Below are 26,391 nucleotides of genomic sequence, written 5' to 3'. Positions count from 1 at the left end.
CAAGGAGAGTCTCATCTCAGCATAGGGTTAAACAGTCCTTATGGTTCTTACTGTTTGTGTAAACAAAGTGCGTTTACACAGTAATCATCTTACTTCTTGAAACAGGAAAACACGGTTTTAAGAAGATGTGCCAGACCAACCCCCAAAGGCATAGCTAAATATAGAAGTGCATGTGTGATTAGAAAGAGAGTGAATCCTGAATGAACAGCGCAGCCTTGGCAAGACCGGCTCAATGCCACTTAATGTAAAAAAGGAATTACTCTACTCTTTGCTGTCTAAGGAACTCCACTTCTCACAGTGCATTAGGCTTAGCCATACTCACGGTAAATGAATTGGCTACACAGAGCTTTAATGTTCTGGGATCAATTGTCGTAAAAAAAAAGCATCTTAGACACATTTTATAAAATGTCTGATAAAATAGTCAAAGGCTATTGGTTTTAACAGTTTAGAAGAAATACAAATAAATAACGTACCACTTAGGCAGCAAAAAATATAGTTTCTGTAAAAGAGGTCCTACTTTTCAGTTTTAACACTAGTAATCTACAAAACGTTTTGCTATTTCAAGTACATTTTTAAGCATGTGACTCATTTCTGCTAAATACTTTCCAGTCATGCAGCTCATTGTCAGCTCCGACAAAGCAGACATCCACAAGACATCTAAACAAAAATAGTGTGCATCAAGATGGTTTTATGAGTAATTTAGGGGTGACATAGTTTTAGTAGTGTAACTATATAACAACCTAATTTTCCTTCAAAACAATTACTTTTGAATGCAATAATCGTTGGATCACTGTTTTTAGTACTAACGATTTAGTAGTAGCAATTTAAATACAAAAGCCAAGCACACCAGCTGTAACTTCTAGGTGTAGAGCAAACACAAGATGAGAGATTAGAGAATTAGATTAATGGTCAGCTGACTTTAAAAGGCATCTGGCATACTTGTGAGTGTACAGAAATGCAACACTCTTAGGAGCGACAGAGATGTAATGAATTTGGAAGAAAACAGTAAACTGGACAACAATAAAACAAAGTCACTACTGAAAGTGTATTGCTGTATTTTCACATTTAGAATACATTTGTAATTACACAGTTCATATTTCACTGGAGCACGTTTGAACAAACAGACCATAATAGGTTGTATACTTTACCAACACTACTTTGCCAAAAAGACATAATTCTGGACTTCTTTTGTCACCATCTTCACAATAACCGGAAAAGATGGAAGTAACAGGAAAATACAATAAGAGAAGAATGAACAAACAGTTTTTTTTTCTCCATTACTTGTAAACCTAGTGTTTTCCTTCAAAAAAAAAAAAAAAGCCTGTAGGATTATTCATTTGGATATGTATATACTATAGAGGGAGAAATAATGACTCATTGAAAAGAACGTATTAAGATTTCATGCAAAATGGCAACACTCAAATACAGTTTAACACATTAAATTATTTGGCAGGTCTTCCACATATTCTCAGGAAATCAACAAATGTGGAGGGAATGCGACAGGACCTAACCAAAAACCTGGTGCATCTTTACTATGCCAACGTTCTTCTTTGAACTTTTAAAAACACTTCTAACCAAATGATGACTACACTTAACTCACATTTATTGTAAACCTTACTTTAGCAACATGGCCTGATTAATAATCGACAGAGCTAGTTACAGAGTAAATTTGGCAGATTGAGCTAAACCAGAGAACATAAAGTGCTGTATTTACATTCAAAAATTCAAACATATTTGCATAATAATACATGAATACTCAGCCAAAATAAAAGCCCTCTTAATGAACTTGTATCAACCCATGTCTATAGCTGATCCTATATACTTCCTTCAACTCTATGCCATGGGGTCACAAAACGTTAACACAATACACCATAACATAAATCTGTAAATACAAAAATAAACTAAAACAATAAGTTTGGATTAAGTGCAATAATAAATATAGTTTATCATATACAAGCTTGAAGGACGGTTGTAGCGGTGTTTGCATATCTCGGTTTTATGCCTCTAACATTTTGGTGGGATGATCACAATTTTCTACATTAATAAATATGCATGAATATGTAAATGCAACAATTGGCCACAACATTAAAACCAACAACATTAATGTTGGATGATCAGTGTATGTGTTTATGAGAATATTTTTCTACATATACAACATTATGAGGCCATGGTGTCCTGGAAGCCCCACACCTCCAGCAGTGAAACCTGGAAACTCTCTGCACACAGGGGTGGGTTGTCAAAGGTGGTGCACCTGCCAGTCTGGCCATGGTTCAACTCAGAGTCAATGTAGAGAGCATTGCCGTCACCTCCCCCTGAAGAGACACAAGAGCACAGAGTCTACATCAACATCTTCCCGCAAAATATGTGCAAAGATACATCAACATGAAGTGTTTAATGTGTTAAAAACCAAAAACCTTAATTATCAAGTTGAATGTTCCCATTTTTGTTTTTAGATGGAAAATACAATAAATCAAATACCCCTGTATCTATGCATCACAAAATAATCTACCTTTGCCCAGTTACCTTTGACAGAAATGGAAAACACACACTGAGATATTGCAGTAGTCCACATACCCACTATGAAGGACTCAAAGTTCCCAGCCATGAACATTGATGTATTCTTGGAGTTGAGGTTAAAGTGGCGGGCGGAGAGGAAGGGCGAAAGATCTTTTCCACGTTTGTCTTGTAGCAGTAAGCTATTGTTGTCAGCGTTTTTGCCCTCAGAGCAGGCAGTTTCATCCTGGAACTCGGTCTTGATGGAGGATGCTAACTCAGGGTGGCGGATCACCACCCACTCATAGCGCTCCATCTCTGGCTTCATCTGATAAGGGAAACACAGGAGTGACTTCTACTCTAAAGCCGTAATAATCAGTTACACATGGGGCATCACATTAAAGTAGCACATACGTATTTACAAGAAAAGATTTCATGGGAGAACTTGATGAAAGTAAGAATGATAAGGCTAATACATTTCTTATTACTGTAGACTGATGACATTTGGATTTAAGTTCAAAAGATGCGCAAGACAAACGTTCTGAATGTCTGCCTATATTCGATGGCATTTATACCTTGAAACATAAAACAGTATAAAATCTAACCATTTAAGGTGACCTAAAGTTTAGGTGACAAAATTATTGGCACAGACAGTTTTAAAGTGATAAATAAAATTAAATAGATCTTTTTATTTGGTTGCAAATCCGTTATTTGTATTAATCCTGAAACTCACAGACAAATAAATAGTTTGATGTAGTTGTCCAGGCTTTTACTAAAGCCTCCGTCATTTTTTATTTTGAAGGTTTCTCCTTTTAATCTCATCTTCAGCAGGTAAGAGATAAGAGGTAAGAGCCTGTTTCAGCAGCTCCTGTTAGTGGAAATGTCCCCACTCTGGGACGAATAAAGGTTTCTTATCCTAAAGTGCATATTCAGTTGTGTTGGCTAGTGAGTGAGCTGGTCGGTGTAAAGCCTCAAATTTTGTCCCCTGTAATGGAGATTTGTGGAAGTGGCAGTGTGGTAAGCCTGAGCCATGACACTACCTTCACGGTGCTTCACACAGGATCATGTATAGTCTTTTGTGTATCGTTCCTTATTACATTTTCAGGAGATCTAAGTTTTTGTAGTAGCTAAGCTATTTAGAGCCATTTATTTTTGAACGCAGTCATTCAATCTCACACTTGAGTAACCAGAAACTGTCAGTCACATTTTCTAATACATTTGCTCACCTAAAATTTGGGCCATGTGATAAAAAAAAAAAACTTGGCACCTTTTGTAACATATTAATGTATGAATAGCATCAACTGAAAACTGAAATTATAAACTGCATCTCATATGCACCTCTTGGAAGGGAATGTGTATTCCATTAATTCCATGTTTCCATCTCTAATCCTAAACTGTACATCTGATGGAAACCAGTTTTTAATGTCTCATGTGTTTCAGGTGTGGTGTCAGGTGAAGTCCTGGTCAGATACTACAGGATTAAGTTACAGGAGTTTCCGATAAGCATTAGTGTGTGAGATGATTGCGTTTTCTGGTGTGCAGGCTCAGACAGGACACAACTGCGCAACAAGGCAGACAGTCAAGTAAATAATTAATACACAAGGTATTAGAGACCCATGCTGCTATGCTATTTCTGGCCTGGGTGTTGCTACACTTGTTGATAGACAAATATCAATACCACAAGTTCGGTAAGTATTCCCATGGAAGCCCAGTATTAATGTAAAATGATACTTTGAAAGATCAGGCCCCCCATTGGGAAACAGGCCATGTTCTTATCTCCTAGAACTTATAGCTGACCCAATTCTCTAGCTGTTATCTACTATATTGTCTCAATCTTATGCCATCACATGCAAACAATCCTTGATATTTTGTTATTTTTGCAAAGGAAGACAAGACAATTGCTGAACTCTGACCTCTAAGGCAGGCTATAACAGGAAAGCTTGGGATTCCAAAAGAGGCCAGTGACATCAAGGACAATTAAGTGGACAGTACCCCCAGGTGGCTATAGCGGGTACTGCTTACAGTGGAAACATTTCTCCCTGTATTTAATCTATGGACATTTTAAGAAGCTTCTTAATCATGAGAGATACGAGAGGTCTTGCTAAAAGAGAGAAATTTACTAAAAATAAACTCACCTTGAAGACAAAACACTCCCCTGTTCCAAAGAAACTCAATTTGTTGCCATCTCTCTTCCGCTCCTCCCAATCTGTGGATAAAAAGGCACCACAAACCTGATGGGGAAAACAAAGAAATTTAAACAGGTAGGATTAATCAGTTTGACTATTTCACATGACTTTTGTAAAATACTTCCTACTAGTGGAGGATTGCCATTTGTAAACTGCCAATGTTTTTGTTGGGATTCCTCTGTTAGCCCACAATCCAATCATATGATACCACTGTAATCATGACCTTTAAAGACCAAGTCACAGCTTATGACAAAGAAAGTCACTGTTCATTTTTAAAATCAGAATGCTGCTCTAGACCTTAAATAAAAAAGTAGGTCAGTACATAAGTTGTTTATGGGATCGGCTGCCTTTTAAAAAGATGTCGCACACACTCCATAAGCAAGTTCCAATGATTTTACTAACTTCAACCATCCATTTCTTTTTTTTTTTTTTACTGAAAGAGCCACACCAACAGATACCAAAATCTAAACAGAAAATATGTAAACTTTCCATTTGCAACTTGGTTGTATTGAGCTTAAAATACAGTTTGTGGTATGCTATGGTGCCCAAGTAGACGCCAGTTTCTACCATATCTACACTCTTGTAATGAATTACAGTGCTGATAAAACCTGGCACGTGACACCTAAAATCAATTCACATCTGTTTAGTTACATTCAACTCTAAATAGAATTATGGCACCATTTTAAAAAGTAATCTTAAGGACCATGAGCTATTTCATCATTGTTCAGCAGGCTGACCATTTCTTCTTCAAATTTCATGGTCTGACAATTCTCAAATTTGATGACACAGTCAGTTGTGTGTAATAGATGGGAAGCTCTGTTAGCATAAATTCTGTTGGCCAAACATGTCTGCAGTGGGCAAGAGTGAGAATTTACTACCCGTTTCCTCATCTGATTCATGGTCAAACGCAACAGAAACAAGAACTGTATGAGACAGGAACACGTTTGACAAACGTTCACCGAATGGCTACAGCAAGATGTGTCACTGTAGGTGGTGTGTGATCCAGAAATCACTTGTTAAGTCCATCACAGAAGTAACATTCTTCCAGATAATCTTTCATTCATATCAATAATTTAAGGTAAGTGATAAACTTATTCTTTTTTAAACATAAAAAAAAAAAAAGCCGTTTGACCTATGATATTTAGATCAACTTGATTCTGTAGGTCTAGAGATACCAAATATTAAATATATAGAATCTGTACCTGTGACACATAAAACTGGATGTGGATATAACTTTTTTCAAGACGACTTACCGGTCCGAGCTGCATTCACCCTAAAAATACAGTATTTGATGCTATATGCATTCTTTATACTTTGAAAAATATGATTTGAAAACATGTTAATGCGTATGCATCACTTACATCTCCATCTGTGGTCCGAATGAGCAGCAAAGTGGGTTCATGACCTTCACAATGTGAGTAGAACCTGGAGAAAATTTAAACAAGCTGAATTGTTTGCAACTTACCTAATACTGACTAATAATGTAGTGAATAAAAAGGTTACAAAAAGCAACATTGTTTTCTCAATTACTTTATTAAAACCTTATTAGTGCCTTTCAAATATAGAAAAAAAACTGACGCAGATAAAATAAATGCTACTGTAAACATAATGACTGACACGCTTAATTTTCTTTGTTCCTTTTTTGCACTATAAGCAAGCAAAAAAAAACAAATCTTAATATAAACTAATATCATATAAAATAGGTTTTAGCCAATAACTTTAAGTCAAACCTATAATGCATGTAAAAACGTGACTACTGTATTAAAGTCATCACTGGACAGTGTACCTGTTTAAACTGCAACCGTGAGTGGAGGTCGTGAAGAGGAGTTGTGGTTGGCACAGAGCAAAGCGTTCAGGAATCCATGACCAGATGTCCCGCATCTCTTTGGCATTTACTATCTCCGAGGAGAAGGTCTCAGGGTTAAGCGCCAGCTGCACGTTCGTCCTGGAGATGTCGCAGAAATACGGACACAGGCAGAGATAAAGAGGTGCAGCATGAGAGACAGAACAGAGAGCTGGTGATGCATAAACCCTTCAAATTCATTTAAAACAAGAGATTGTGTGAAAGTAAGCAACTGAATTTACAGAGAAAGCGACACATAAATGTTATATGATAACTTTGCAACAGTAACGTCATAGCTATTGGGAAAGGAATTATCACAGACAAAAAAAAAATGCTAAAGGAAGAGAATAGCATAAATAAAAGAACCCACCTAGGACTTTTAAAGAACCAATGTAGTGAACACAGGAATGTAGTGTAGATATAACAGAAGTTGGTGGAAGGAAGAGGTGTTGCACAAACCGAACAAAAAGGAAACATAATGTGAGACATGGATGCAAGAACATTCACCTTTCCCCAGAGCATGCCAGAGTGAAAAGCTTAGAAGACCCACATTTTTTCAATGGGAGCATATTAAACTGCTTCAGTAATTCATCTGTCACATATTATGCAGTGTACATTTGTGAAAATCTGAATTTCACAAAGTTGGTCTATTACTTTTTTACCTATGCATTTTGTGCATACTTTTACAGTTTAGAAGCTGTGTCTTTTAACTGGGCTCAAGAAAGTCCAGTAATTATGAACTGACATTTCTTTGATTGTGTGATCAGCATAATACAGTGAAAACTAATGCCCCTCACTGATGCTACACATGTAGCTGCATTGCCAAATAAGTTCAATAGATGCAGCCTATTGTCTGTTTTGGTAACAGGAGGCACACACAAAAAAAATCATAATATTGACTGTACCGCTTCTGTTTGACAGTGATTCCCTTCTGCTGCAGGGACTTTTCATTTGTGAGCTGTAGTAGGCTGATCTCCTTACGGCTAAACAGACGGATGGAAAAGGCCTTCTCCAGGAGCTTGTCGGGTGTAACGATGGAGGCGATGTTCCTGACAAAAGCCTGAATGTCTGCCTTGACTTTCCCTGAGTCTTGCTGCTGCTGATTGCCCTGCCCCCCCTGGGCACCTGCTTTATGCTTGCGATAGAACTTGAGCAAGGCTATAGCCACACGATAGAGAATCTTGAAACCCTCCACCAGGTAGACATCCAGGACCCTGACCACATGGCTGAAAGGCAGGTCACCAAGAACCCAGCGCTGCCAGTCTGCATAGACTTCAAGCACATCTTGGGCTGTGGCTACAATCAATTTATGGGCAGCTGTGCAGTATTTGTTGGCTAGGTCACCAAATGTTATGCAGCTAGATTCATAAGCCAGGAAAGTCTGATCTATCAGTCGCTTGCCGGGTTCATTGCAGGCCAGCATGCGGCTGACATGCTCAAAACACTGGGCTTCGTCAACAGCAAAGTGTAGGAGAAAAGAAGTAAGAGCCGGAAGTGATGGGCAGTAGGAGATGTCAGGAAACTGTCCAGCCAGGCAGTTGATTATACGATGGACAGAACCTACTGCATCAGCCTTTAGGCAGTACTGAGGTACAAGAGTTCCATCCACAAACTCTGGCAGTGGGATTTGGGAGGAGGGCTTCTTAGTGGCTGCAGTTCCCATAATGTCACGATATACTTCTGCATCTGGGGTAACTGTACGGCAGGGAATGGCTTTGATGAGCTGCTGGTAAACTTGAGCCCGTAGACTGTGGTTTTTGGCCCAGTAACCCTGTCGAGCCATCTGTTTGAACTCTTTCAGTTCTTTACAGTCTACCTTGGTGGGCCCACTGCTTTTCGCCAGATCCCCCATCTGGTTCCAGTCGACAAAGCTACCATAGTCTCCATCAGCCATCGTGCTAGAAACTTGCTGGACCAAATGAGAAGAGAAGAGGGAAACTCCAGACCAAACCTTTTGTCCACCACACACACACACACACACACTAGATAATTATCCCCCTTTTTTTTAAATGTCCATGATGGTTACTGAAAAAAAACAAACAAACAAAAAAAGAGAGTGAGTATATATTGTCACAATTTTATCAAAACAGTTTGAGTATAAATTACCAAGAAGCATTAAATTAAGTGAATTCCTACAAACCTAAGGGTTTTACATTATTGGCTAGTTTTGAGACTAAGTATATGAATTAGTAAAGGATAATAAAGACTAGAGATAAACACAAAATGGCACAAACATATGATTGTGTTGTAAAACAATGTTACCCAGTGTTAAATAAATTAAATTTATGTTCTGGTAAACATAGTCAGATGACGAAAAGTACATCACGACGATCATAAATCCAACAGTGAAAATCCACTAAATTTCTAGCTTTAATGGAAGGCACTGCAAGGCAGTTTTAGTGATGCCACATGACAGTCACAAAACAACTCCAGCAGACCTTTGATGCTCAAATTTAGAATGGCAAAAGCAAAGTTTGATGTTAAAGCGATTACACTGCAATCTCTGGTGATGAGGGAAAATACAACCTTGTAGAATTATAACAGTTCACTTTTTAAAACTGTCATCCAATGATTGAGCCATGTTCCACCAATGTTTAGCCAAATTTAAAATGAAGATAAATGTCCAAAGATTATTAGCAACATACAGAAGAATGGTGTCAACTCATCAAATAATTGTGTCCCATTTTGCAAGGCAAGAACATGATCCAAAGATCACTGGCAATATACTGAAAATGACGGTCATAAAATCACATTCTTTCACACTGCCTTCCAACAAATCACATGGAGATGAATAACAACACGTTGCTGCATGTTATGCTTAGTCTGTAGGGACAGTGACTGTCCTACTTAAAGGGTATGTTTACCTAAATGTTGTCATTTTAGATTTGAAATTAGATGTAACCAACCAAATTCAAATTTCAATCCATTTACCATTGAACCTAAATGAGACTATTAGTTGCTTTCAAGTAAGTATCACACAACTAGCATGGCTACTATTAGTTCAACTGTATAAACCTTTAACCTTAGTGCTGAAAATTTAAACTGGGTCAACCTATCTTATGACAACTTAACTTGCTACAGGCAGTAAGATAGGGAGAGATGGGAGAGTATTTCTAGGTTAGCTGAGTATTAAGGTTGTCTGGCCCATCACTCCGAGGCCATACCATCATATATGCTGGGCCCCATGACAGCTGATACCAATATTAATTGTAATGGGGGGGTTAAACCTGTGCAGTCTGTCAAAAGGTCTGAAGACACACCTCATTTCTTCTTTCCTCTTCTAACATCAATAATTCCATGTTTCCTTCTAAATTGTGAAATAATCCAGTGGCCACTAAGCATTTATCCCCAGTATATCTTCAGACCTTTCAGAAATTTCTCTAAACACTGTATGCGATTCAGTGGTTGCAATATCGTCTCAGATGCTAAAAAGTGAGAATACAAAAGACATAAACTAACGTTGTATCCTCCCTTGTTCTTGCAGTTTCAGAATCGCAACATCTGTGGGTACAGTTGTGCCAATATACTCTGGAGAGCAGCTTCAAATGAACGCAAACTATGTCTCCATTATCTGTATTAAAAACCCTATGGACGCCAGCTTGTTAGCCAGCCGGGCTGAGATTATGTAAAACGTTAGGGGAACGCGGATCAGAGTACTGTAGTTAACATTATCTCTGGAGTAAATCTGAGGCACCTTTTTCCACTCACACTTGCCAAGTTAGCATAGCCACCGTTAGCTAACCGTAAGCCGCTCCTGTCAATGCACGTCAGAAGCTAAACAACTCTTAAGCGGGCACATACTACTAGCCGTGCGATAGCATAACACGAAATCAATGTTGACCCACAACAAAACAACTGACTAAATAATGCTGGTAACGCTGCAGCACCTGCTAGCGTGAACGTTACCAGCCGCGCATGAATTTGATCCGCAGGAGGCTGTGTGTCTTGGAGAGATTTCAGATAGCGACTTAGGAGAGAAACACAAAAATTAAATGCATCTACTCCACAACGCCAAAGTCGCTTACGCAAATGAAAAGGTGTCAACCATTAAAGAGAGGATATCCCTACCTGGATGCGAGACGTCTTGAGACGTGCAGCGGCGGCGTTCATATTAATTTGTCTCGAGCATGCGCAGTGCCGCCAAACCCCGGACACTACGCGGCGCTTAAACAAGTTGCTGGAGCTACACAAACTGGGGCTCAGGTGGGGGCTGAGTCAATGTCCACCGTACTCTCTGCTTAATTAGCAAGATTAAACATTAACAAGAGGGGAAGAACTTGTTTTCTCTTTAGAAACTGTGTCAGGAGTCACAATGACATTAGAGGCTACACATAGCCCTTCTGTGCTCTACATATCAAAATGAACTTATATTGCCTAGAATATAAATAACCACAAAATCACGTAAAATATGCTGACTGAAAATGTCACAGGTAATACCAAAAGATATCAAAAGCACCAAAGATGTGCAAATAAACATTTTGCACCAAAAAAGTCATTTAGTAGTAATCAGTTACTAGCATGTTCAAGTTTCATGGCACAGTACCACAGTATCTCATTTGCCTTATTTACTTGATCTATCAAAAGCATGAGGGCACAGAGACAGGACAGGAAGTACCCTAGCAGGGGTAACAAACTCTGTCTTTGTCCTGTACTCAAAAGCAACCGCTAAAACGCAAATGGCCAACTCATGACAGTTATTACTGATAATTAAATTGTGGGCTTATTATTGCCTTCTAGAACAGCTCAGGGTCTTGTTCCTCATAAACATAGCTGATTTCATGTCCTCATTTAGAAAAAGCTTCTTAGTGGCACTATAATAAAGTCAAAAGTAGGCCCTACCTTTAAAAAATATGAGCTCCTACTGTAATAATATTTGTAGCACTTTTTAACTTTCTGTATTTAATTTTTATTTATTTTTTATTTTTCTATTCCTCTGTTCCTTAATGTATACTCTTTGTATATCTTAGTCTGCACCATACGCTTTCAGGCACCATTTGCTGAAGAGTGAGTATGTTTCCCATCCAAACAATCTTAAATTCCTGCACATTTCAGTACCAAATACTTTATCTTCTGCAAGCTACTGATTGTGCTTTGTGTCACTTGAGGATGCATGAGTTACTCATAGTGAAAGTGGCGTCCACAGCTTGTGTTGACCTATTTGGCACAGAAGTGTGTTGAAATGAAGAAAACAGGAATCTCACATGAGGTTTTTAGAGGATTTGTATGATGATTTCTTATTTCCCTTGAAAACACATGAAACATAAGTACACTTATGTACTTATGTCCTTCAGGCCGGCAGTATAATTTTGATTTACTTGTACTATTTAGATATTGTGTTACAAAATATAAACAACTAATAGGATGATCACTTACAATGAACATGTAAAATGTACTCCAACTTTATCAGCTATAACATTAGTTATGTACTAATTAAGGTATTTATAAATCTGTTTCAGTACTAACACTAATTAAAGGGGACTTGAATTGTTATAATATAACAATATAACAATATAACTATAATTTTTTAAATGCAAAATTTCATTCTTGCCTTAAATCTGTACATTAATAAAATTTAACAAGGCCAGAATATTTCTTGGACTAAACCTGTACATTTATGTCATCACCAGTGTTCAGCAATGTTTAAAATGCATTCATGATATATTATTGCATACACTTAATACACTGCATCCAGAAAGTATTCACAGAGTTTTTAACTTTTCCCACACTTTGTTATGTTACAGCCTTTTTTCAAAAGGGATCAAATTCATTATTTTCCTCAAGGTTTTACAAACAATACACCACAATGACAACATAAGAGAAGTTTGTTTGAAATCTGAATAAAAAAATAAAAACCTCTTGTTACCTTTGCTTAGATTAGTTTTTAGGAGGTAAGCTACTTGTACTTTTAATTTAGTATATTATATTTGTACTTTCTAGTATTGGATTTTTGTACTGCTGGCACATCTGCTGAAGCACTTAAATCAAGCCAATAGCTGCTTATGCAATTCAGCCAAATAGTATGTGTGTTAACAAATGTGTGTTTGTGTGTGATTGTTAAAGAAGTTGAGATAAAATATGAAAATAGGTGAGTGAGCATAAGTGATCATCAGTATTGTTGTGCATTTGTATGTGTGTGGGAGACAGAGAGCAATGCAGAAACAGATGGATGTACAGCCAGTAAGCTTTTAGGTCCTAGCTTATGGAGGTTTACACTCATCCAGTTCTTCTACACACACATATGTAGAAATGCAAACACAGAATAAAACATTACATCCCACTCCAACTTCATGTACACACATACACAACATTGCACACACACAATTTTTAAACACGGATTTGTGAGCTTGATGGAAAACACGATGAATCTTAAACAGTTTTTTAGACTTTAGAAGCATATAGAGATGAAAAAATTATTTTTTGTTATTGCTCAGACAAACTACAGAACATATACTGTATAATAAAATAGAAAAAAATGTACATTTATTAATGAAGATGTTAATACACTTTTAAAATAATGTCTGATTGCAGACGTTAGAAGTCTGCTCCACAACAGGTGGATAAGCCATAAAGTGTAAAAGTAGCTAGAAGAAATAACTTATTTTGTATCCATATTTGTCAAACAAGGTTTAATGAGTGTTTTCTATAGATATTTCATTTGCTGTCAATCCTTGCAAAAACTGCACTCACCAAGTTTCTCTGACATGGAAGAGCTGGTTTCAGCCAGTCAAGGTTCAGTGGCTACTTATGTATTATAAGAAAAAACTGTGTAAAATATGGCCAACAGCTTACTGTGTTTATGACCTATCACATAAGCAATAAATACACAACCTGTTCATATACCTGTATGACTCACTGTCCAAAAAATAATTTTTCAAATGACATATGCAACATTCTATGAGATGTTACAGTAATTAGGTTGCAAGCTTTGTGTCACTGCAATCTGTAGTCCTCCTAATTACATTTTTGTTCCCATATTTTTTTTTTCCAGTAAACTTTAGCTGTTATTTGTTTATTTTCTTTCAATCATGCCTGAACCACAGGGTAAAGTTATTCTCCTAAAGGCAGACTTATCAGAAATATGTGAACTTCTTATCCAAGTTTTCAGTAGCGCAACCTGTTGCAAAAACAAACAAACAAACAAACACAGATTTGGTAATTGGATGATTTTTGTGTAAAGTTTTATGATCATGCTTTAATGAATAATTACAGTATAATGACTAAAATATTAACTATCGATATTTAGATCTTCTCTATTGTATTGGGAAATCTTAAAAATACTAATTAAAAAAATAATTAAAAAAAAGAAATGCATTCCAACCTGGCTGAAATATAATAATTGAATTTTAACAAACTAATAATTTTGTTACATATTAGTAAGTCAGAATAATTTCTTCACCTAATTATTTCCAGTGAGCATTCCCTTGAACCACATATTGTCATTGTCATTAAACTTGTATTTTATTATGTCTGTAGTGGTATTTAATCCCAAAGCTGTGCACCATTTGAGCTATTTAAATGAGGACCTGCTTGAGTATCAAATCACAACTAAGATAAATAAGGAGTCTAGCCAGAGAGGCTGAAAGAAACCGTCACCCAATAGCGTGGTCTCTATTGTATCAGTGAAAGGCCCAAGCAACACTCTGGGTATTGTTTCCTGTGAAGGGGAGTCAGGTTACCTTGACAACCACAGGATGGCTACCCATAGGCCCTGAGTCAAAGAAAAGGCACTTCCAGAGAAGGAGGGAAAGAGACTGAAAAGACACAAAAAGGAGGCAAGAAGCATTTCAGCCCCAGCTTTATTTCCTCATTTTAGATTAGGTGTTTTGCAAACAGGCCTCATGGTTGCCACTAGGTTGGGACGGAGCCCCTAGGAGGTGAGGATGTGTGCATGTGTGTGTATATTCATGTGTGGTTGTCCATGTAGTAGCTTGTCTTGTATGCAAAACTGTTGATCACTGTGTCAGCTTTGCACTGACACACGACAGCAGTTTAAAAAGCATTTAACATAAACACAAAGACCACAGCCTAATGTACAGCAATTCTTTGAAATCTATTTATGGTAGACATTTTTGATGCAATTCGTGTGAGAAGTGAGACAACTGAGAATGGAATTGAAATAGAACATTAGTGCTTGATCCCAGAAATTGCAGTTGAAATTGTATGAAGGAGTGCTAAATACTGCCACTGTCTGTGTTTTGACAGTAAGATCAAACACCCTGCACAACAGATGGCAATGCGTGTTTCTCTGCGGCCTCGCAGGTAAGATTTAGCATGGGTGGCCTTTCACAGTTGCTGTTAGACTTGCTGACAAGTCACAAAATAATGCCTAACTCATTATATTAATTAATTACGTCTTTTATGAGTTTAATATCCCCAACATGTGGTATAGGACTTCAGGGCAACTATCACATAATCTGTTTAAACGCTGTGCTACGTTTGATATACTATACCCATAACCAAATACTATACATATGATGTTGTCCTTATTCATATTCTGCTTCAACTTTGCTTAAAAGTATAGAATGGAAATAATTTTACTTGCTCTGAATCCAGAGCCTTAATAACACGAGGATGTGTCCCAGTCAAACTGTAGCTTGGAGCTCATGTGAACAGTGAGCAGGCATATATTATAATGACACACTACACTTCTAATATTTGCTTTAATATTTGCTTAAACTCATGGAACAATTTAGTTGCCCACATTCTTGGTGTATTTGGCTCCAAGGTAGAGGTAGGTAGAGACAGTCTGTACACTTCTACTGCATTAGCTCTGCTCCTAAAATCAAATCTATGAGGTTGAAAGACGTCTTACCAAGGTTTAATAATTGATGATTTAAAAAACATATTTATAGTTACATAAATAGAAGAAGAAGAAAAAAACACACACAATTAAATATGTCTGCTTTGAAATAAAAGCCCATTTAGACAGGGGGTGTCATGGGGTACCTAAAGAGCTGAGAACCTTTGATGTGCTAGTTACTTAAGCAATTCTGGTTTCTCTGTCTATTGTGCCCTCTAGTGGTTTGCTGGTGCTCTGTCTGTGCTTGTCAGTATTTGCCCTGCTGCTACAGAGTCTCTGGGTACCACCTGAAACGACCAAGAATGAACCTGCTGGGAGGTCACCTGAGGAACATGGTAACACTGCCGCTCTCTTTCTCTCTGTAATTCTCTCTTTCTCAAGCATGCACACACAGGCACGCACAGACACAGACACACACACGCACACAAACATTTGGTGGCATGACAATGGCATTCATATTTTGGATGAAGATGTTTCAAATATCAGCTCTTTAAAAGTTAAATTTCAGGGGTCCATGATGAAAATTTAACTAGCTGATATTTGAGACATCTTCCTCCATTCCAAGGAAAAAGCTTTTTTAGCAAAAATCCAATGGTTCATTCTAGCCACAGGCCAAAAGCTGCTCCATGCTTTGAAAGACCCACCACGAGTTGTGTACAAATACCCACCCAGCAGAGGTTGTGTTAGAGATATTACCACATCGAGGAAACTGCTGGTCGGCACACACAGTTAAACTAACATTTATTACAATATATGGTCATGCCATTGTATGTTATACAGTATTTTAGTTGATTCTTTATTTTTGGACAAAAAGTGTAACACACAAAATAATACAAGTATATTTTCAACTTTGTCATATGACATGCAAGTAATGGGTGTGTTCACGTGTACACACAACATTTAATAGGCTGGACATACACACCTTTACAAACACTGAAATATTGATATAATAGTGTCCCAAACAACAAGTTGTTACAGGACCCCTCCTCTTCCCTCCAATTTGTTGAATGCCTCTGTGCCTAAAGGACCCCAGGGCTTGGGTAGTGACATGGTCATATTCACCTGAGCAAACAGGGATAAATTGACATAACCAGTCTGTAGGATTTTACTGTGTCACAGGTTAAACTCTCCACAAGGAGAACCCTATTTTGACCTCAAATCAACCCTACCACTATGCCAGCACCCCATTAAATAGTAAAAAAAAAACCACATTGTATGAGGTGCTTCTAAGCACAAGTGTACACACAGCTCTTTTTAACAGTCTTCCCTGCTTCATGCAAATGTTTCAATCAAGATAGCCTTTCTGTGTCAAAATTGCTTTTTCAAAAACATTAACTGTTTATGCATGTGTGGTGTGGTAAGTGTTAGCAAATAATATTATTGTATAATACGCCTCACTCACATGTTGTCTTGGCGTATGCTTTAGAGGGTCTTGCAAATATTAGAAGTAGGTATAGTTTAATATTGGTTAAAGCAGTTTCCCTTGTAGAGGTTGAAAGGACACAAAGAGAAATGTTGGGAACTATTGGGTAAATGGAAGCACCACACCTGATGTGACTGTGTGTAAATGTTGTGCAGTGACTAGCTTGACTGTATTTAGTGGAACAAGTTCAAATCATTTTATATCGACTTTTCCACTGCATTGAGGGTCAGTAATTTGAGCTTGGCATTGCTGCCAACCATGAAGGTGTCTGTGTCAGCATATCCAAAACATCTGCACACACTGTATCTATACGAGTATGTGTGTGTTCTTGCACTGATACGTCTATAAATGTCCAGTTACGCTTTCATAAATATTTGCTCTTAATAATTATACCCTTTTAGCATTTTAATATGTCATAAAAACGTTCTTGTGGAAAATGTAGCTCTGTAAAAATGATTAGATGCCATTACCCCCTACAAGGAATATGGAAAATACAAATGACTATATTCATGGCTTCATTTGTAGCAGCATGAGTTTAGAAAATCATATTACAAACCTCTGCTAATTTATGACACAAAAGATTTCTTATTTCAGGACATGATTTGCTATGACACAACACACAGTACTACTACTTAAGGGGAAAGCATATAATGTTTCATGTGCGTGTCATAAAATGTTGTGTGTCCTTTATGTTGTAGGTCAGCGTGGTCTTGAATTTCGTAAATTGGCTCTACGATTGGAGGTTTTGAATACTCAGGTGCAGAGGTTGAGCCGAGAGAGAGATGTAACCCAGCTGACAAGAAGTCATCTCAGTCTGCTACAGCAAAGGTTTCGACTGCACCTCTTGACTTACTATAAACAGAATTCACTTAATATCTGAATCTCATCGTAACAAACCCACATATAGTATTTTGTATCTGCCTATAGGGTGCAGTTTGATGTGGGTTTCTGCTTGTTTTCCAGTTTCAGAAAGGAGCACCAAAGTCTGGTCCAGGTGGTAGAGATGGAGCTTAAGAAAGTGTCCCAAAAGCTTGATCAGCTCAGCCATGATCAGCACCATAAGCATCTGTCTCATACACTATCACCACATGATGACCACAGACCACACACAGGTAAAGCCCAGACCTTTACCACATTTAATTTGTCTTAATTGACATGTTTTATTTTGGTGGGATTTAGATTTATTTTACCTCCTCAGAATTCATTTGTCTTGGACAATCAGAATCATAATTTAAGAATAAGTACAAAGTTATTGTATCATTGTTGTTTTATTTTTTTTCTGGACAAGAGAATCTGTTTTTCTGAGATCTTATTGAGATCTGAGATCTCACAGCATTATTTCTATGATGCTCCACAATATTAAGAAAATTAAAAGGATGGTAAATCTACTTTCTGTGTGTACATGCTGTAGTTTGCTTTTTCTTTGGATAAGATTAATAAGGCAGGTATATCAAGTTATTATATAGTGTGCAGATCTTTAGATTAACTTTTAATCATTTAAGTAATTTATTGAAAATATTCTGGCTACACCAAATAAACACGACTCCCCTCTCCTAGTATGTTGCCTGCTAAAATAATTGTCCAGTTGTGGTTGCCTGCACTGGTAGTGTAATACTCTGAGCCAAATGCATGGTTCATAGACTCAGTAGAGGTTAACCACACAGTGAAATTAACAAGCTGTGATAATGGAGAGCATGAATGGGGGGAGTGGGTGCACATGGTTATGGGTGATGAAGTCCTTGAATAGAAGCTTAACAAGTCCCACATTACATCTACTCTACGACCCTCCAGAGGGTGTCAGGTGAGAGTGGGGTTACACAGCCTGGTTGGCACATAAGGGGTTATGTGTGTGCATTGGGACAGAAGGGATGAGTGGGTGCTTGCTTTGTTCCTTCCCTGAAATAAAATATTTATGAATGTTGGGCAACATACACCATACTATGTATTCTACAGCATATGTAATTGTACACACTTGTCACACACATATATTAAGTACACACATGCCACCCGCATGCACACAAACACACACTTCCCCATCACCAGCCTGTTGGCCTCTTACCCTCTTCGTCTCACATTACCTCACACCCATAAAATACGACTGAATTACCCAGGTGTCCTTTCACCAACGTGTCTGCTCATACTTGTTTTTGCAGGGGAAGAACTTTTTTCTCTTTTGCTACGCTCCTATAGCATCACTGTTTTTAGGCTTTAACACCTAAGCTATGCCTACAGGGTTTCTGATCTTTTTTCCCCTCTCTTTTCCTTTTTACTAAGTTGTTTTACACAGTTAAAGACTGTGTACTTTGGCGAGGGGTAGCATTGTAAAAGGGAAGGTTTGGTAGGAGGCAGGTGGATCAAGTGCGTGTGTGTTCATTGCAGTTGATTGACATTGGCTAAAGATGTTAGGAGGCTTACGGTAAAGGGCCTCTGAGAACACTGCCTCTACTCTAACTTTAAATGCATGACAGCAATATACATTGTGCTGATGGCTGCTATTCATTGTGCACACTTCAGTTAGGAGGTTGTATATCAAAGTTATTATTCGCTGTTCTTTATTACCCAAGCTGAGTTAACTTTACAATGTACTATTTGTTACTAAAAGCTTGTATTGTGGAATAATGATGTATTCAAAATGGCCACGTGTACAAAAACTATGCGACAGGTAATATCTTACCCACAGGGCCCAGTGAGAAATGTGAGGTGCCAATAGATCCTGCGTATCCAGTGTGTGCAGAAAAAGTGGAGGTGAGGAGCTTGAAATATGTGGTCACATTACCTGTCATGGCTGCGTGTGCACTCTTACTCTGTAGCTGTGTGAACGTCCGTGCCTTAACTTATATTGAATGATTAATTACTGAACATGGCTGAAAGTCTGTGTCATTGCTTTTGGTTATCGTTATTTCAGTTTTAACATCTGTGTCTCTGGCAGTTCCTGCAGGCCCGTTGGCAGTCAGACTCCTGTTATGCTTTTTATGGGGTGGATGGTACCACCTGCTCCATATTGACTTACCTCAGCCAAATAGAGGATTTTTGTCCCCCACGTTCTGGAAGGAACCACTCTACACTGCCATGGCATGCGAAGCCTCACTCCAATCCAGAGAGGGTACATACATATGAGGTCTATACTGTTGTGGGTTACTGAAATAGGAATGTCTGAGGTTCTTTATTAGGTGAAGATCTACCATAGTTAAACACTACACTACTATGATTTCTAATTATGTGCTAGATTGCACAGTTTCACATTACAATTATCCACAGGCTGAGATACGTACAACCCTGAGCCAACTGTATGAGATAATAAGCAACAAGAGCAGTCCTGCAATGAGATTCATCCGGTCTAGAGTGGAAAGGATGTCCCAGTGGTGGATTCAAGCTGGTCTGAGGATGAGGCAGAGCAGCAACAAGACAAGCTTGACTCAGATGAGGGTATATTTATATTAAATATATTATATTTTGTCACACAGGATTTTCAAGACAATTGGTGCAATAATGCTAAAAAATACATTTACCTCTTTTACACTTGTAGCTTTAATGAACACACTTCCTTTAAAATATTTCTTTGGACTTTTTGGATTTTTTTGGCATCATAGCACACACTGCATCATAGCACACACTAACTCGCTTTTAGGAAAGTAAAGAATCCTTTCTGTAGGTGTTGCTTTATCCCGGTGCACTGGCTGGAAGTGTTGGCCAGCATTTTGAAGCCATGGTGGAGAGAGGGGGTCCTCTAGGGGAGCTGGTTCAGTGGGCTGACCTCAGTGCCTGTCTGACAATTATAGGCCAGAACCTAATCTTCAGCACCTCACAGCATCACCTTCACAGGTAAAAACCACCAGTTTTTCTCATCGGACACAAAATTATTATTATTTTTTGCCAAGAACTGTTTACATTTGTAAACAAAATTAATTTAGTACTTTAATTACTACCCATGTAGGTTGTTTGTCTCTAGTGCTGTCCTTTCTTTAATCTAAGATGAAGTTGTTGTAATTGGTTCAGTCTGATAGGTGCTGCTCCTGGCCGAGGCAGTTGTCCAATCCAGAGGCCCCTGACCTTTGACCTCATCTATACCGACTACCATGGCCTTGCTCACCTTCAAGGAGCCATGGGACTAGCTTTCCAGCATTACAAGTACCAGTGCATTCCCTAGTCTTTATAATTTATTCGGTCAGAGAATCTTCTTCAAATCAAGATGTCATGGTATAAGCTCTGAACACAATGTTTAATATCTCAGTAGATTAGATAGTAGTGTCTGATGTTTCTTCTAAAAGCTGGTGGTGATGACCATCTGACCCTTTCAATTATTGTGATAACACTATTTTAACTTTGATGTGTCAAAAATGATACTATGGATCTTTTGTGTTCTTTGACCTTGGGTTCTGTGAAAAATCACAAATCTCATAAAGAGTAATATCATTACAGATATTATACAGAAAGCATTTGTTTGTTGGTTGAATTGATTGAATTGGTTAAAAAAGTACATGTCACAGAGGGATAACTTTTGTGACAGACCTTAAAAACATATCATCCTAGGTGCCGCTTTAGAATCCTGGACTCTTTTGGCACCGAACCAGCCTTTAACTTGGGGAGTTATGCAAGCACCCATGGATATAAAACACTGTGGGGCAGCTGGGGTCTCCAACCTCTGCAGTACATGACTATGTTCCGTAAGTATGTGTGTGTGTGTGTGTGTGTGTGTGTGTGTGTGTGTGTGCGTGTATTTGCATGTGCATACACATTTTATACTGGCAGCATGTTCATCATGTAATGTCCTTATAGAGGAAAACCTGTTACTCACTGTCACTTTGAAACCACACCTGTGACACACTGCACATACACACACAGACACACAGACACACACAGACACACACACACATTTAAAGGTCGTCACGGTGAGAGGATTAATAGTTGAGGTTAAATAAACTTTATGTCTGGACAGAGCTTTCATTCTAACACCTCTTCCTGTCATCTTTCCCACCCTGTTGGGAGATGGAGACAAGCTGGATGTGCTGGGCTGAGAGCCACTCTTCATCCTCCAGCTTGGAGAGCTGTTTATTTATCCTGCTCAGGAGGAAAGATGGATTTTAGGTGGGGATAGAGAATTGGGAGAAAAAGACAGCAAAACAGAAACAAAGACACAGGAAGACGAACAGGAAGAAATTAGCTTGAGAAAAGTATGGGTGAGTGTTTGTGTGTCTGTTCAGAAAAATGGGAGATGAGGTTTATCGACTGGACTGAAAACATTTTCTTCAAAACTTAACTCTTCTGATGTTGATCATATCAGTATGTTATTACATATCTCTGCTAATCTGATGGGTGAGTGTGTGAAATGCCAAATCTAGACAGGTGCTACAGACAAGTAGGGACCCGGAAGCCAAGAAATAAATTCTATTCTGATGTAAGATGACTGGAGGGAGGTTTGGCACACATCTTTTAAACAAGTACCTTTGGATAAAAGATAATGACACATACACATATACAAATGTCCACACACATACACCTTTGCTGGCAAATTCCTAGATAAGTAAATACTCATCTCTCACACCTTCTTCAGTGCATTAAAGGCCAGCAGGGTGGCAGATGCCTATCCAAACAGGCAGATGTTAACCTCCCGAATATGTAGAATTCTTCTTTCCCTTAACAGCTGATTTACAGATAAACTGCCCAGCATGCTTTTTCTCATTAACGCTATTTTTTTTTATCACACCTGCTGTTCATCTGTCTTGGTTGAAAACTACTTTTAAGACTCTTATTGTTTGGACAGTAGAGTGGTTAATTCTGGGTTGGAAGTTTTCAGTCTTTCACATTGAAAAACCATGGTGCAATTTATTATTATTTTATTTTTTGTGTCATCCAACTGCTCTGTGTTGTGTCATAGCCCACACTCCTGATAACTCTTTTCTGGGCTTTGTGAGTCAAGAGGCAATTAAAGAGGAGGAGCTGGAGCCAGAGATCTACAGGAAAGACAGGATAGCAGTTGTCTATGGCAAACAGGAATACATGTGGCAGGTAATGTTAAAAATGGCACTAGATTGCCAGTAAAGTATGTAGAAAGATATTGAAATTAAAAGAAAAATGTTTGGAATCTAGCTCTAGCAATATTTTACATGATAGTGTCTTAAGCTTAGATACTGTATGTGTCCTGTGTGTGCATGCTTGTTTATGTGTGTATATTTAAAAGGGTAAATCTGAGTATTTGAACGTGATCAGTGAGGAGATGGAGATCCACGCTACAGTCTACCAGCCTCCAGGACATGCCTCTAAACTGCCCAGGTTCATCAAAAACCATGGCTTGCTGACACAGGACAACTTCCTACGACTTCTCCGTAGGGCCAAGGTCAGATAGGAGCTCAGAATTAAGCCGGAGATTCAGAATCTTTTAATTGCACTAGCTGCATCTGAAGTAGTATTTTATCGCTGAGAGCGAGTAACATGACAGGAGGAGGGGATTATGAATTTTTGACTCACACGTCTTCCTCACTGATGCTTTCCTTTCAGGTGTTTGTGGGTCTTGGGTTCCCATACGAGGGTCCAGCTCCCACTGAGGCAATAGCTCTGGGGTGTGTATTCCTTCAGCCCCGGTTTGAACCACCACACTCATCAGACAACAATGACTTCTACAAGGGCAAGCCCACTACAAGACAGGTACATAACTCCTCAAACTGACAGAAATACAGTTTGAATTTATAATAGTGTTTCTAAGTTTAGGATCTGAAAACAGTCCGTAACTTTGGATCTTAGATTTCCTCCCAGCACCCTTATACAGAGGATATCATTGGTAAACCCCATGTGTGGACTGTGGATATCAGCAACCGGACTGATGTACAGGAGGCAGTGAAAGCTATTTTAGGCACAGAGGTAATTTCAAGTGCACAAACACTTAATAAACATATTTCTTAATATACTTACACTTTACTTACTCTCCCAAATGCCAGCTACAGTAGAATGAATTCAGGTGTCTTTTGTATGTTTTTGTAGGTGAAGCCCTTCACTCCCCAGGAATTTACCTGTGAGGGAATGCTGGAGCGGGTTCACGCTTATATCACTCACCAGGTACAGAGATTTAGGGAGAGTTGGCATAATATTGTTGAATGCTTCCCCCACTGTGCTCTTAAAGTGGACTGATTTTGCAGAGTCATAGAAAATACTGAAGAGATGGAAACAAAACTCTCAAAATGAAGTAGATGCCCATAAAAACCCATATTGGATTTTGCTTTGTTCAGACCCTCATCATTGTCAGTTAACTTACTGTGTTATGTTAAATTGTTCTAGAATTTCTGCACCAAATCTGTTCCCACTTGGCCACCAGAAAGTGCTCTAAGGTTACACCTGGGTCCTCTGGGTCAGTCCTGTGTTAAAGTGTGCCGACGCTCCTCCCTTATGTGTGAGCCTGCTCTCTTTCACCACCTCAACAACCCTGCAGCATTCACCAGGTGAGAAATCCGCAGATCCATATACTCCAATGTGCTTGCATGTCCCAGGAGACAAGACGCCTGTTACCATGCTAACAAAGTAAGAGATTAAGAGATCCTCATGCGGCTTGGCAGATAGCATTGTATACAAAGTTAAATTAATTGCTAGCTTCTTTGTTGTAGACTGGGACTAGGCTGCTCCAACATAGTGCAGGAAATCAACCACCTGCTACCTGCCTACAGTCCTTGGGGTCAACACTGTGGCCTTCAGCAGGAGCCACTGCTCTTCAGTTGTGCCGGCTCTGATCCCTCACAGCGAAGACTTTGTCCCTGCAGAGCTCACATACCTGGACAGGTGGCACTGTGCTCCAACTGCTTCTGAGCATAACTGTATAAGTACTCAAGAATAATCAAGGAAAGAATATGAAAACATAATATGACAAAGACGGCACCAAAGAGTCACCTGCAGTTCACATCAAGAGTGGAGCTTAACCAAAGAAACTAAATTGTCTTACAGTGCTACTGAAAGCTTTGTGGGGTTTTTTTTTTGATGAAGGTTGAAGGTGAAAGTTTATTAATATACACATTTAAACTCAGGGAATCATTTACCAAATATGAATGATTTCCAGTACTTAAACTGTTAAATGATGAGGATTTCTGTGTCTATTGACTCACTGTGCCAAATAAAAGTCTTTTTTTGTTGCTTTTTCCTGATTCATTAAGCAAATATTCCTTACAAATATAGGCTAACTGCACTTTAGGGAAACGTTTGGGTGTTTTAACTGAACTGAGAGGTTGCACTCAGTTATTAAGTTTGCAGATCACACACAGTACAGTGCACTTAAACATAAGCATGTGAATGATTAGATAAATAAGTATCCAATCATTCATGTGCTTGCAATAATGTATCATACTGGTCAGCTTTGCACAGGATTACCGCTTATTTAGCCCCCCCGGTGCATTATTGCTGGCTGCAAATATTAGCTCAGGCCTCAGAGGAGAAAGGGTGACAGCCTAAGTGATGAGGCTCATTATCAGAGTGAATCATGGATAACCTCTGGATGCCTTTGGGAGGTCACAGCCATATGATGATGATTATACCGTCATATAAACCACCGGTTGTGAGCCGGCTTTGACTTAGGAAATCACTGCAGCTCTCTTTAAATCTCTACCCCATGCCACTGTAGGCAGAACCGTATTGTTTGTCTTTGAAATACTTATTTTGTGTAATTTCAAGCAAGAAAAAGTCACTGAAGGTAGAATTAATAATGTTTTCTTGAGGTTTTTTTAACTAGAAATTACAGATTAATATGATTTCAATTGTGACAAATGACTCCTGTTGCCCAGTATTATTCCACTGATTCGCTCATGGCTTAGAACCCCCCAAAGCAGACTTTACACCCCAGATTGACATGAGCAAGCATGGAAAGTGTATATACCGTATATGTAGTTATTTGGAAAGGTTTTATACTTAAAAATTTTAATTTCAGAAGCTTATCAAGTGTATCACATGCTTATCCCATCATCCCTGCCTGCACAAAAGCATTGAAGGAAAGTAATCATAACAACTACAGCCCAAAATCATTGTTCTGTGAGGGGCTGTACTTACATGGCACAGCTGTTAGTGAAAATGGCTCCAACAATGGCAACACGCTGCTATTTTGAATTGGATGTGAGGTTATTTCTTAAGAATAATAATAGTTTTTTAGCCCAACAAGAGACCTTTTCCACACTGATACGGTCCATGGGACCAGAACATGCTGTCACTCAGGGATCAGGACTGTGACTGCAGAGCTGGATGATGGTGTGACTGACTAATAAATAGCATTGAAATTGTCCATGAAAATAACATTTCTAATGACTTTGGTAGATTCTGGTGAAGTCGTTTGGTCCTGTCAAATGTGACTTTTGTTTCATTAGCTGACCGGTCCAAAGATGATATAAATTAACTCTTTCTGATGTTTGGAGTAGGAGAAAATAAAAGTATTTGACTCGGAGGGTCGTCTCTGAAACCTACTTTTGGAAAGTGATGTGGCATTTTTCCATTAGTCACCTTAATTCATATCACTTACATGTTATGGCATATAAACACTGTCACTCACTTCCCAGGGGGCCGATAGCAGAGGGTTCAAATTGAGGGTTCAATAACAGCTCCGGTATATGGAGCAAATGTGTAAATGTGGTCAGACAAAGGTTTTAGTGTTCTACATGGCTTGCAACTGACCTTACGCTGAATG

General features: G+C 38.5%; 2 protein-coding genes across 2 annotated transcripts; one reads left to right on the top strand and one right to left on the bottom strand.

The window, feature by feature from the left end:
* Positions 1 to 1,035: 1,035 nt before the first annotated feature.
* On the bottom strand, positions 1,036 to 10,742 carry tbc1d24 (TBC1 domain family, member 24). Its single transcript, XM_067488563.1, has 7 exons — positions 10,591 to 10,742; positions 7,428 to 8,547; positions 6,466 to 6,624; positions 6,041 to 6,104; positions 4,629 to 4,724; positions 2,575 to 2,821; positions 1,036 to 2,312 (listed from the first exon to the last, which is right to left on the bottom strand). Exons 2-7 carry the CDS (start codon positions 8,414 to 8,416, stop codon positions 2,158 to 2,160), a joined length of 1,710 nt encoding a protein of 569 aa, XP_067344664.1. The 5' UTR covers positions 8,417 to 8,547; positions 10,591 to 10,742; the 3' UTR covers positions 1,036 to 2,157.
* Positions 10,743 to 14,264: 3,522 nt separating this feature from the next.
* LOC137105861 (alpha-1,6-mannosylglycoprotein 6-beta-N-acetylglucosaminyltransferase B-like) lies at positions 14,265 to 24,857 on the top strand. Its single transcript, XM_067488562.1, has 18 exons — positions 14,265 to 14,396; positions 14,725 to 14,781; positions 15,542 to 15,657; positions 17,444 to 17,573; positions 17,709 to 17,857; positions 19,426 to 19,490; positions 19,675 to 19,848; positions 20,004 to 20,171; positions 20,398 to 20,567; positions 20,742 to 20,873; positions 21,276 to 21,409; positions 22,621 to 22,751; positions 22,924 to 23,079; positions 23,241 to 23,387; positions 23,484 to 23,600; positions 23,721 to 23,795; positions 24,015 to 24,175; positions 24,338 to 24,857. Exons 2-18 carry the CDS (start codon positions 14,750 to 14,752, stop codon positions 24,534 to 24,536), a joined length of 2,256 nt encoding a protein of 751 aa, XP_067344663.1. The 5' UTR covers positions 14,265 to 14,396; positions 14,725 to 14,749; the 3' UTR covers positions 24,537 to 24,857.
* The last annotated feature ends 1,534 nt before the right edge of the window (positions 24,858 to 26,391 follow it).

Source organism: Channa argus, chromosome 20 (assembly GCF_033026475.1).
Source record: "Channa argus isolate prfri chromosome 20, Channa argus male v1.0, whole genome shotgun sequence".
Lineage (NCBI taxonomy): Eukaryota > Metazoa > Chordata > Actinopteri > Anabantiformes > Channidae > Channa > Channa argus.
The sequence above is the reverse complement of the archived record's forward strand: the minus strand, read 5'-3'. Positions and strand labels throughout refer to the sequence as shown.

Excerpts from the sequence above, each read along its gene's own strand:
- LOC137105861 (XM_067488562.1), top strand. The coding sequence starts at position 14,750 with ATGGCAATGCGTGTTTCTCTGCGGCCTCGCAG. Across the intron at positions 14,782-15,541 it reads GTTTCTCTGCGGCCTCGCAG|TGGTTTGCTGGTGCTCTGTC; the intron begins GTAAGATTTAGC and ends TGTGCCCTCTAG. Across the intron at positions 23,601-23,720 it reads AAGCTATTTTAGGCACAGAG|GTGAAGCCCTTCACTCCCCA; the intron begins GTAATTTCAAGT and ends ATGTTTTTGTAG.
- tbc1d24 (XM_067488563.1), bottom strand. The coding sequence starts at position 8,416 with ATGGCTGATGGAGACTATGGTAGCTTTGTCGACTGGAACCAGATGGGG. Across the intron at positions 6,625-7,427 it reads ATCACTGTCAAACAGAAGCG|GACGAACGTGCAGCTGGCGC; the intron begins GTACAGTCAATA and ends CGACATCTCCAG. Across the intron at positions 4,725-6,040 it reads TTCGGACCACAGATGGAGAT|GTTTGTGGTGCCTTTTTATC; the intron begins GTAAGTGATGCA and ends TTTCCCCATCAG.